The sequence below is a fragment of the Lampris incognitus genome, chromosome 3 (assembly GCF_029633865.1).
Source record: "Lampris incognitus isolate fLamInc1 chromosome 3, fLamInc1.hap2, whole genome shotgun sequence".
In the NCBI taxonomy this organism is placed as follows: domain Eukaryota; kingdom Metazoa; phylum Chordata; class Actinopteri; order Lampriformes; family Lampridae; genus Lampris; species Lampris incognitus.
Genome location: NC_079213.1, coordinates 5,781,070 through 5,793,569, shown reverse-complemented (window position 1 = coordinate 5,793,569; position 12,500 = coordinate 5,781,070). Strand labels below are relative to the sequence as shown.

Below are 12,500 nucleotides of genomic sequence, written 5' to 3'. Positions count from 1 at the left end.
ATATTCTGCACTCCCTCCTCGGGGCTCCGGTGGAGTCATTAAACCAAGGCAGACCTTTAGGCTTAGGCTTTTTCAATTTAAGGGGAGCAACAGTATTCAGAATAGATGAGCCGGTGATATTGAATAAGGAAGTGACTTCTTCTACTGAGATGGGGGGGGGGGGGTCCAATAGTGCAGGTATTGGGATCATCTATGAGCGCCTCAGAGAACTTATGGGCAGTCAGAGTTAATGCAGCGAGAGCAATGCACAGGGAGATGAGGTTTAGTTAGAAGAGAAAGGCAGGAATGCATTAAATATGACGGCACTATGATCTGACAGAGAAGCATCACTTATGTCCACACTGCAGATCGGAAAACCAAACAATAAGACGAGGTTGAGTGTATGGCCTAGCTTGTGAGTTGGACCAGTGGTAAGCAGAGCAAGATTATAAGACTCAATCGGATGTATAAAATCACTTACGAGAGGCTTAGCGGGACAGCAAACATGAATATTAAAATCACCAAGAACCAGAACTTGATCAAAGCTGGGCGCAGTGTTTGAAAGGAAGTCTGCAAATTGAGCGATAAAGTCTGTATGTATTTTTGGTGGACAATACACAAGTACAACTAAGAAGGGCTTGACCAGGTCCACTTTAATTAATTGCACCGCGTAGCTGGGGAAATAATCAGAGTTCAGTAAGCGGCATTTAAAATGATTTTTAAACGCAGCAGCTAGACCCCCACCATGCCCAGAGGGTCTAGGCATGTTAAAAAAGTTACTGTCATCTGGACAGGGTTCACCAAGCTCACCAGTGTTCAGCCAGGTTTCCATCACCAGTAGGAAATCCAGTCCACGGGTGGTGAAAAAGTCATTGAGAATAAAAGTCTTATTGGATAAGGAGCCACTTTGACTGGGATCGTGGTATAATCCGACAATGGCTCCCACGCCAGAGGGCGGGGATTCTGGAGGACTACACCACCCCACTTCACAATTAGCCTGGCGGGGAGCCCACAGTGGTCCGGCATCGAGGTCTGTGTCTGGGATAATCAGTCTGAGAAAGGCTTACCTGGTCTCGAGCGAGCGCTGAGGAATGAAGCGACGTGGTCGACCAGGTCCTACATCGTTGAGCTGAAAAAGTTGAGTTCATGATGAGCGAGACCGGGAAGGATTCCTCATTTTAACCGAGGTGCCTGCACGTTTACTCCATCTCCTAGCTTGTTTCCTACAGAGGTAGCCACAGGGCCAAGCACATATACCTTCTGGTAGTTGGGAAAATAGAGAGCAGTGAAAGCATCTTTGTCCAGAATCCCGAGCGAGTCAACAGAGGCTCGAATATTCAGTAGTGTTTGACGATCGTAGAAAATAGTGGCTTGCACGTCATCCATACACAGAGTTACAAAAGAACTGGGACAAACAAGAGCGGCAACAGGCGACGACAAAGCCAAACACAGCGGCGCGACCATCTTTCCCGTGTGACGTTCTAGGGGCCCCATAGTGTAATAAGGAATCGTTCAAATCCACAGTAATTTCCGCAGTTATTTAAGGGACTATGCTAGAAAGACTCCTCTGATAGGCTTCACTGTCACTGCTATTGTCTTTCTGTGACTGGTGTAGACAGTTATTTATTCAATAATAAATCACAATTTTCAGCAACGATTTTCCATGTAGGAGGTCTTATGGACAAAATCGTTTCAGTTGAAGGCATTTGAGGTGTGAATGTGTTTTCTTGCGCAGGGTCCAAGGCATGAAATCGCTTGGTAACACCTGCCATAATAATCGCCGAATCCCATCACCCTCGTCAGGCCGCGTTAAGGTCATAAACAGGAAGACTGTCAATTTCTACCCTTGTCTTCCTGTTTGAAGCTCACAAGTCGGGTCAGATTAATTCCTGTAGGCCTAAATCAAGTCTCAGAGGACTTTACGGTCACATTGCATCATTATTACATTCCCCAAAACAATAAGAGACAATAAATATGAAGGAATTTATGGCGCCCCGATCCTTATACCCTTGATTTGGATGAAGAAAAACTACACAAGAAAAAAAAAACTTTCAGGAAAAATAAATGAGAGACAGGTCTGGAAGTGAAGGTCAGTAGGGATTTACAATAAGCCTACAATGAAGCACAGACTTGACTACATGTAGCGATAGCAAAAAAATGCAGAATATGTACACTAAAAACTTCACTCGTCCTCCCCAGGAGCATGTCAAGCTTACAGTAATCTCCTCTTGCTCACTGCGGCTCTGTTGCTCTCAGCCCACCGGATCTCCTTCTTCTCTCCTCTGTTTGACCTCTGTATGACCCCCCTCCTGCTGCCGCTTTCTGCCCTGCAATCATCCTCACAGAATATTGCAATGAATGTGTGTGCGTGTGTGTTTATCTACTTTGCATGCCTTGCGTCCGTTTTAGTCCATTTTGTCCATTCCCAAATTTAATTTCCTTCCTCTTCGTCCTTCTTGTGTCAAATTCCACCATGCTCTTTCACAACTGCCATCCACCAGATATCCATCAGATCTGACCACTGTTGAGTTGAGGCAGAGAAAATGAAAATGTTCTGTCAAACCTTGTGGCACCACAGTCATTATTCATTATAGTGAGTCTTTGTATCACATATACTATTCTCTGATCATCACATTACACAAAGCCTTTGGTAATCCCGTAGATCATCGGGGAACCACTGGGCCATGGACTGACACAGAGTTGCAAAGCATTTTGCTAACAGGCCGTGAGGAAACGATATGAATCAGTAAAACAAAAACTGAATAATAAACATATAACATTAGAGGTTATTTATGTAGTAATTACGTTGAACTTGGTATGGTCTGTCTGTGCTGCAGCTTTCCTCATCATTCCTTGTCACGCCCACAGCAGGATGAGGATGCTGATGTTGAACTTGAGTAATGCAAAGCACCCGAGGTCATCAGTTGGTCATCACCCACTTACCTACTCGATGTGCGTGTTGCAACTAGCTAGCTACCACGAGTAAAAATCAAACATCGCTCACGTGTTTCTTCGGAAGAGGTAGGAGAGATAAAATGTCTAATGATGATGACAATGCAGAGACAGTAGAGGCCGAGACTGCAAAAAAAAAAAAACCAACGAGTCGTACCTAAAATATGGCTTTATTGCGACCGATGACTCGTATGCCAAGACCGTCTTGTTGCAGGGGAACAAGCCAGGGGCGTCCACTGACCCAGTGATATTGTTGAGTTGCGATGTTTTTAATATGTTCATGCGAGGAAAATATGCGCGGTGCGTTTAATATTGAAACATTTAAATGTTATGATGCTACTGACTTATAAACCTAACCTATACTCCGGTCCCCCCCATCGGTCGGTCCACAAGAATATTGTCAATATTAAATCGGTCCACTGTGCAAAAAAAAAGGTTGGGGGCCCCTGTCGTAGATGGACTCATACCCATGATGATCAATGCCTCCACGTTTAAAAGCGAGGGATCTGCCCCTCCTTTCTTCGATTCTCCGGCAGTCCTCGGTAACCTCTTGACCCTGCCCGCATCATCAAAAGACACGTGTTATCTGCGGTCGATGCACAATTGGTCCCAATAATGGGCCAATTCACTTAACTGAAATCAGTCAGCGTCTGTCGCAGGCGTACCGGGGAGGCGGTCAGAGACGTGAAATGAAACGGTGTGTGTCGGTTAGCGGTGAGATTTAATAGCACACAGGGGGCCCTTTAAAGCCACAGAATTGACCCAACCGTCAACGGTAATCACGGCAAATTTAGAGACAGTTGGGTGGAGCGAAAGATTGACAAGCTACTGTTCGAATCCAGCCCACATGCAACAGGGCGTCTTCCCCGTAAAACCATCCTAAAAAAAAAAAGACACAGAGTCCCTGAGTATGTCCCTTAAGTACACAACCATGTTTCATTCCCTTCAGTTTCAGTTTGTTGAGACAGACCAGCAGAGTGACATAACAAAAGGGGTCTGGAGAGGCAATAGGATGTGACACATGTCCTTGACAAGGTTTTGGACCAGGATACTTCTGTTGGGGTCTAAGACCAGATTGCCACCAGATGAACCCAGAATTATTTTTTTAGGGACACAGATCGAGGTAAGCCCCAGATCTGCTACAGTACCTGACAGATGTGTGTGACCTGACAGATGTGTAAGTAAATCGGTCACACATCTCGAGGTCTAGAGTTTTGCCATTCAGCTGGTGCGGCTCAGTAAATATCATTGCTCGCATTTTTCCCAAGTGTGTTTTTATCAAAAGCGCAAGTGAGAATGCACAAATTTTTGAAAATTCTATCTAAAAGGATAAGAAAGTAAAACTCAAATAAAAAGAAATAAGATAAGGTATCCGGGTAGCATAGCGGTCTATTCTGTTGCCTACCAACACATGGACTGCTGGTTTGAATCCTTGTGTTACCTCCGGCTTGGTCGGGCGTCCCTACAGACACAATTGGCCATGTCGGGGGGGCAAATGTGGGTATGTGTCCTGCTCACTGCACTAGCGCCTCCTCTGGTCGGTCGGGGCGCCTGTTCAGGGGGGAGGGGGAACTGGGGGGGAATAGTGTGATCCTCCCACGCACTACATCCCCCTGGTGAAACTCCTCACTGTCAGGTGAAAAGAAGCAGCTGGTGACTCCACATGTATGGGAGGAGGCATGTGGTAGTCTGCAGCTCTCCCCGGATCAGCAAAGGAGGTGGAGCAGCGACCGGGATGGCTTGGAAGATTGGGGTAATTGGCCGGATACAATTGGGGGAGGAAAAAAAAGGGGGGAGGGGGGGAAAATACTGTAATACTTACATCTTTACACATCTGTCAATGTAGGCGTCATTCACAGCTGACGTTTTTATCCAGGACAACTTAAGTACTGCAGTCTGGAGCTCGTAGCTCAGAGTCTCGTACTCTGAGCTCGTACACTGGAGCTCGTACCTCAGAGTCTCGTACTCTGAGCTCATACACTGGAGCTCGTACCTCAGAGTCTCGTACTCTGAGCTCGTACTCTGGAGCTCGTACTCTGGAGCTCGTACCTCAGAGTCTCGCACACTGAGCTCGTACACTGGAGCTCGTACCTCAGAGTCTCGTACACTGAGCTCGTACACTGGAGCTCGTACCTCAGAGTCTCGTACACTGAGCTCGTACACTGGAGCTCGTACCTCAGAGTCTCACTGCCTTTACACTCGACTACTTCAGTCTGGAGCTCGTACCTCAGAGTCTCACTGCCTTTACACTCGACTACTTTAGTCTGGAGCCCGTACCTCAGAGTCTCGTACTCTGAGCTCGTACACTGGAGCTCGTAGCTCAGAGTCTCGTACTCTGAGCTCGTACACTGGAGCTCATACACTGGAGTTTGTACCTCAGAGTCTCACTGCCTTTACACTCGAATACTTCAGTCTGGAGCTCGTACCTCAGAGTCTCGTACTCTGAGCTCGTACTCTGAGCTCGTACTCTGGAGCTCGTACCTCAGAGTCTCGTACATTGAGCTCGTACACTGGAGCTCGTACCTCAGAGTCTCACTGCCTTTACACTTGAATACTTCAGTCTGGAGCTTGTAGCTCTGAGTCTTGTACAATGAGCTCGTACTCTGGAGCTCGTAGCTCAGAGTCTCGTACTCTGAGCTCGTACACTGGAGCTCGTAGCTCAGAGTCTCACTGCTTTTACACTTCAGATGCAAGAAATGGGATAGATGCTGAAGAGAGACAAAGACGAGCTTATTTGAAACGGTCTTTGTGTGTGTGTGTGTGTGTGTGTGTGTGTGTGTGTGTGGTATGGGGGGTTGAAACATTCAAGCGCCCGGCTGCTGACAGAGAGGAATTCAGTGAATGCTTGTTTGAGCCTAGAGTAGAAAGGACATGTCCCGGGGTTTCTTGCACCGATGTGTTTCATACAGTGCTACAGACAGTTATTTCCCTTATACACCAGTGACCCGGTCCCTGGTCACCCGGTTTAGGCAGGATTTACATTTCCCCGAAGTCCACATCATCTTCACATTCCCTCTATTTTCTCTTTCATCTGCACCCCTACTTGGTTTTCTCTCTGGCTTGTTCACCTTGCAGCACCCCTTCCCTCCCTCCCTCCCTCCCTCTCTCTGTCTGTCTCACTCTGTCTGTATCTCTTTCTGTGTGTGTGGGTATGTGTGGGTGTGTGTCTCTCTCTCTGTCTGTGTGTGTCTCTCTGTCTGTCTCTCTTTCTGTGTGTGTGTGTGTGTGTGTGTGTGTGTGTGTCTCTCTCTCTCTCTCTGCGTCTGTGTCTCACTCTGTGTGTGTGTCTCTCTGTGTCTCGCTCTCTGTCTGTGTCTATTTGTCTGTGTGTGTGTGTGTGTGTCTCTGTCTGTCTGTCTGTCTGTCTGTCTGTCTGTCTGTCTGTCTGTCTGTCTGTCTGTCTGTGTCCATTTCTCTCTCTCTCTCTCTCTCTCTCTCTCTCTCTCTCTCTCTCTCTGTCTGTCTGTCTGTCTGTCTGTCTGTCTGTCTGTCTGTCTGTCTGTCTGTCTGTCTGTCTGTCTGTCTGTCTGTCTGTCTGTCTGTGTCCGTCCGTCCGTCTCTCTCTCTCTCTCTCTCTCTCTCTCTCTCTCTCTCTCTCTCTCTCTCTCTCTCTCTCTCTCTCTCTCTCTCTCTCTCTGTCTCTCTCTCTCTCTGTCAGTCTGTCTGTCTGTCTGTCTCTCTCTGTCTCTCTCCTCAGACTGACCAGTTGATTTCAAATTTATCAAACAATGATTGATAAAATGTGTTGTATCGTTTCTGTACTTGTGTTAACTGTCACTGTTAACATGTTTCAGAAAAGTGAGTTGTACAACAATGGCAGAATGATTCGGTGCCTCCAAGTGTTTCTAAATGAAATGTGTCATATTTTTTACTGCTGAGCACTTGTCTGTATCTATCTATTGGGTTGTGTCATATTTTACGAACTAAACAAACTAATTTTGAAAATTCAAAATCTCTCTCTCTCTCTCGCTTTCTCTGTCTCTGTCTGTCTGTCTGTCTGTCTGTCTGTCTGTCTGTCTGTCTGTCTGTCTGTCCGTCTCCGTCTCTCTGTCTCTCTTTTCTTTTTCTCTGTCTTTCTAGGGGAGAACTTTGAGCAGAGCCCACTCAAGAGGACCTTCAAGTCCAAAGTTCTCGGCCACTACCCAGAGAATGTGGAGTGGAACCCCTTTGACCGGGATGCAGTCAACATGGTAGGTGGTCTTTTCACTGGACCGTTGTGGGGAAAAATTGGGAGGGAGGGGGGGGGGTGTTCGGATGAGACTATTGAGCCCAAGAAAAACCCCAGCAGGCTAGAGAAAAGGCTTTTGGGATAATTTACTGGAGAAAGGATGGACAACTGGATTACTTCAACTGAGTTTCAGGAGGGGTACACACACACACACACACACACACATCACCTTTTTCTCCCCAATTGTACCTGGCTGTCCCGGTCTCTGCTCCACCCCCTCTGCTGATCCGGGGAAGGCTGCAGACTACCACATGCCTCCTCCCATACATGTGGAAGTCGCCAGCCGCTTCTTTTCACCTGACAGTGAGGAGTTTCACCAGGGGGACATAGCGCGTGGGAGGATCACGCTATTCCCCCCAGTTCCCCCTCCCCCCTCGAACAGGCGCCCCGACCGACCAGAGGAGGCGCTAGTGCAGCCACCAGGACACCTACCCACATCCGACTTCCCACCCACAAACACGGCCAATTATGTCTGTAGGGACGCCCGACCAAGCCGGAGGTGACACGAGGGTTCGAACCGCCAATCCCCATGTTGGTAGGCAACGGAATAGACCGCCACGCTACCCAGACGCCCCCCAATATTAGACATATATTGTCATCATTGTTATGGGCAAAGAGATTACACGCAATACAAACTATTAAGGAATGAAAAACGTTTCAGCTGGGATCACTCAGTCAGTAACCCTCCATGCTGCCGCCCATGGCCTGTGTGAGGACACGCAGCAGTGCGGGCGGAGCTTTGCTGAAGATGCTAACCTGTCACCAGAGACACCTTCAACAGGACACGTTAAATGGCTTCCCCTGTGTATGGAGACTATGCACGGTTGAATTTTTCACTGTATATGTGTGTGCGTGTGTGTCCAGTCGATAGTGCACTGTCTCTCAGGTGAGCTCCTGCTGTGTGCGCCCTGTAGAGAGGATATCAGGTGCTGGGTGTCGCTTGTTTTCCTGACACAAGGTCACGGCTTATTTTTCCCACGTGACCCGGCATCAGCACCAGTCTGTGGTCAGCGCTGCTGAATAATTCAGCGACACGTCTCGTTTTACGTCGACATGGAAACTGTCCACTGTGTCGCAGTCCAGGTCTGATATTGAACACCGGCTTAATTGACTGATGGGAGATGGCAGGGAGACCTGGGTGTGCCAGTTCAATTCACAAGGCTTTATTGAAGGTTTCATTCATAATATGGTCAAAATGCAATAATAGTAAAATTAAACAAAATCATATCAAATTCAAAAATTAAGAAATTTATATAAATGTTTATGCATACTAATGTACCGTGGCTTCAGAAAGTATTCAAACCCCTTCACTTTTTCGTGCACTTTGTGCTGTAGATTTAATTTTAAACGGATAAAATTTCCATTTTTGCACATCCATCTACGCTCAATAAGCCACAATGACAAAGCGAAAACAAGTTTTTTTTTTATATCAGTATTCAGAGCCTTAGTTCAGTACTTTATCGAAGCCCCTTTGGCAGCAATTACAGCTTCGAGTCCTCTTGGGTACGTGTGTGTGCAAGCTTTGCACACCTGGATTTTGGCAGTTTATCCCATTCTTCCTGGCAGATCCTCTCAAGGTCCGTCAGTTTGGATGGGAAGCGTCTGTGAACTGCCATCTTCAGGTCTCTCCACAGATGTTCTATGGGGTTTAAAGCCAGGCTTTGGCTGGGCCACTCAAGGACAGTTACAGACCTTTCCCGAAGCCACTCCAGCGTTGTCTTGGCTGTAGGTCATGCCGGAAAGGGAACCATCGCCCCAGCATTAGGTCGCGTGCACTCCAGAGTAGGTTTTCTCAAAGGACCTCTCTGTATTTGGCAGCATTCATCCTTCCCTCCATTCCGACAAGTCTGTCTTCTGTCCCTGCCGCTGAGAAGCACCTCCATAGCATGGGCCTGCCACCACCATGCTTCACTGTAGGGATGGTGTCAGCAGTGCCTGGCGTTCACCAGACAGTGCTTGGAGTTCTGCCCAAAGAGTTCAGTTTTTGTTTCATCAGACCAGAGAATCTTTAAATGCCATTTGGCAAACTTCCAGCGGGCTGTCATATGCCTTTCCCTCAAGAGTGGCCTCGGTCTAGCCACGCTACCCTAAAGGCCTGATTGATGGAGAGCTGCAGAGATACGTCATCCTTCCGGCGGGTTCTGCCATCTCTGCAGAGGACTTCCGAAGCTCGGTTGGAGCGACTGTGAATTCAATTCAGTTTGCCATCGGTGGACTCTAATCAAGTTGTAGACACAGCTCAAGGAAATTTAAAGGAAACAGGAAGAAGTTGACCACAATTCTGGAGCGCCACAGCAAAGGGTCTGAATACTCAGGTGTAAATGAAGAGATTTCAGTTTTTGATTTTTAATCATTCCCAAAAAATTCTAAAAACATGTTTTCACATTGTCTTTATGGGTGTTTGAGTGCACATTGATGGGCAAAAAGGGTACTTTCATCCATTTGAAATGAAATCTACGGTAAGGCGTGCAGAAAGCAAAGGGGTGTGACTACTTCCCGAAGCCCCTGTGTATGAAGATCTGACACAAACCAATGAAAGACGAGTGCAGTTTGAATCTTAACGCCCAGATAGTCGACCGACTCAACATCTGGCTGTCGTGATGGCTTTCGACTCCATTACTGTCTCTTTGGGGGCGCCCCGGTGGCTCACCTGCTAGAGCGTGTACCACTGAGTCCTTACCACAGCGGCTGGGGTTCGAATCCGGCGGGGGTCCTTTGCTGCATGTCACCCCCCCCTCTCTCTCTCTCTTGACTATCGCTATCAAATAAAGGTGGAAAATGGCAACAACAACAACAAAACAAATCTAAAATAAAATACTTTCCCCATTTTCTTCCTTACTCGTCCTTACTCCATCATGTTATCCATCTTTGCCCGTCGCATCTCCATCCTCTCACCTCCTTGTTTCCCCCTCTCCCTTTTCTGATAGAAGCACGTGTTCCACTGCCGCCTCCTCCAGGGGGTGGGGGATGGGATGTAATCACACTTCCCTCCCTCCCCCATGAGTACAGCAGCAAAGCCCCTAGATGATAACCTTTCATATCCCAATCCCATCCCTGTAACTCCCCCCTCCCCTCCCCTCCCCTCCCCCTCTCTCCCTGTCTCCCTGACTCACGGTTTGTACTGGTTTTTTGCTTTGTTTTAACCAAGGGGTGAGATGTCTTCATATGCTTGTCTCTTGTCTTTCCTATTGTGTGTGTGTGTGTGTGTGTGTGTGTGTGTGTTCAGATCTCGCCACCTCTTTGTCATTATCAAAGGATTAATTGAGACAGTATCCCCGCCTCTCGCTCTCTCTGCTGCTGTCTTCCTCTCTCTTCTCTTCTCTCTTGCTCTCTCTGCTGCTGTCTTCCTCCCTCTTCTCTCTCTCACTTTCTCTCGCTCTCTCTGCTGCTGTCTTCCTCCCTCTTCTCTCTCTCACTTTCTCTCGCTCTCTCTGCTGCTGTCTTCCTCCCTCTTCTCTCTCGCTCTCTCTGCTTCTGCTGTCTTCCTCTCTTCTCTCTCGCTCTCTCTGCTGCTGTCTTCCTCTATTCTCTCTCGCTCTCTCTGCTGCTGTCTTCCTCTATTCTCTCTCGCTCTCTCTGCTGCTGTCTTCCTCTATTCTCTCTCGCTCTCTCTGCTGCTGTCTTCCTCCCTCTTCTCTCTCTCACTTTCTCTCGCTCTCTCTGCTGCTGTCTTCCTCCCTCTTCTCTCTCACTTTCTCTCGCTCTCCCTGCTGCTGTCTTCCTCCCTCTTCTCTCTCTCACTTTCTCTCGCTCTCTCTGCTGCTGTCTTCCTCTCTTCTCTCTCTGCTGCTGCTGTCTTCCTCCCTCTTCTCTTCTCTCTCGCTCTCTGCTGCTGTCTTCCTCCCTCTTCTCTTCTCTCTTCTCTCTCGCTCTCTGCTGCTGTCTTCCTCTCTTCTCTCTCTGCTGCTGCTGTCTTCCTCCCTCTTCTCTTCTCTCTCGCTCTCTGCTGCTGTCTTCCTCCCTCTTCTCTTCTCTCTTCTCTCTCGCTCTCTGCTGCTGTCTTCCTCCCTCTTCTCTCTCTCACTTTCTCTTGCTCTCTCTGCTGCTGTCTTCCTCCCTCTTCTCTCTCTCACTTTCTCTTGCTCTCTCTGCTGCTGTCTTCCTCTCTTCTCTCTTCTCTCTCGCTCTCTCTGCTGCTGTCTTCTTCTCTTTCTCTCTCTCTCTCTCTCTCTCTCTCTCTCTCTCTGCTGCTGTCTTCCTCCCTCTTCTGTCTCTATCTCTCTCTCGCTTTCTCTCCCTCCCCTTCTGCTGCTGTCTTCCTCTCTTCTTCTCGTGCTCTCGCTCTTCCTCTCCCTGCTGCTGTCTTCCCCTCTCTCTCTCTCGCTCTCTCTGCTGCTCTCTTCCTCTCTCTTCTTCTTGTCTGATGCCTGGCTTACCCAGTCTGCCTCTTTCCTCTCGCTCTGTCTGAGAGGTGAGAGGAAGGGCGTTTGAGGTGAAGGAAGTGCGCAGAGTCTCTGGAGTATCTCGAGCCTCGAGGGGATTTTCCTTACTTCACTTCCGTCTTAATCCGCTCATGTTTATGGATGAACACATCGAGGGTTGACTGTACCATAATTGTCCATGTCTGTGTGGTTTCACAACTCAGGAAAAACTATCAGTAGCTCACACACACACACACACACACACACACACACACACACACACACACACACACACACTTCCCAGCATGGCTCTGCTGAAATAAGGGGATAACGGCACGGAGACGACTGTCTGTGCAAATAGGATCACTGGAGCGGAGGATTATCCAGGAATTCTGCAGGAAGCGCTGCTAGAAATAGTCTTCCCCCCCTTTCCCTAGATTATCCAGACCACAGCTAAGCGCAGACAACCCCCAGTCAACCTGGAGCGACGGTCTTAAACTGCAGTTTTACTTGACCTGTGGAGGGGATCGCATTCTGACGTATTGAAAACATGAGCGTGCATGTGAGATGGGCTACAGTGAGAAACACGTCAATGTCAGCAACACGGCGGACATGAATACACTGTTCTGTGTCAGGCAGGGACGAGCAGCAAGACTATCTGATATACTATATCGGGTTTTTGTTTTTGTTTTCCCCCCCCCCTTTTTCTCCCCAGTTGAATGCAGCCAATTACCAATTACCCCACTCTTCCGAGCCGTCCCGGTCTCTGCTCCGCCCCCTCTGCCGATCCGGGGAGGGCTGCAGACTACCACATGCCTCCTCCCATACATGGGGAGTCACCGGCCGCTTCTTTTCACCTGACAGTGAGGAGTTTCACCAGGGGGATGTAGTGCATGGGGAGATCACGCTATTCCCCCCGGTTCTCCCTTCCCCCCCCGAACAGGCGCCCCGACTGACCAGAGGAGGCGCTAGTGAGTGCA

At 48.4% G+C, this 12,500-nt stretch overlaps 1 protein-coding gene across 7 annotated transcripts in view; it reads left to right on the top strand.

Moving 5' to 3' along the window:
- The window catches only part of dennd5b (DENN/MADD domain containing 5B), a 124,361-nt gene that overhangs the window by 52,874 nt on the left and 58,987 nt on the right, over positions 1 to 12,500 (top strand). For all 7 annotated transcript variants that reach the window (XM_056275707.1, XM_056275706.1, XM_056275705.1 and 4 more), the window contains one exon: positions 7,012 to 7,121. In XM_056275707.1, the coding sequence (XP_056131682.1) occupies positions 7,012 to 7,121 (110 nt within the window). The remainder of the gene's footprint in view (positions 1 to 7,011; positions 7,122 to 12,500) is intronic.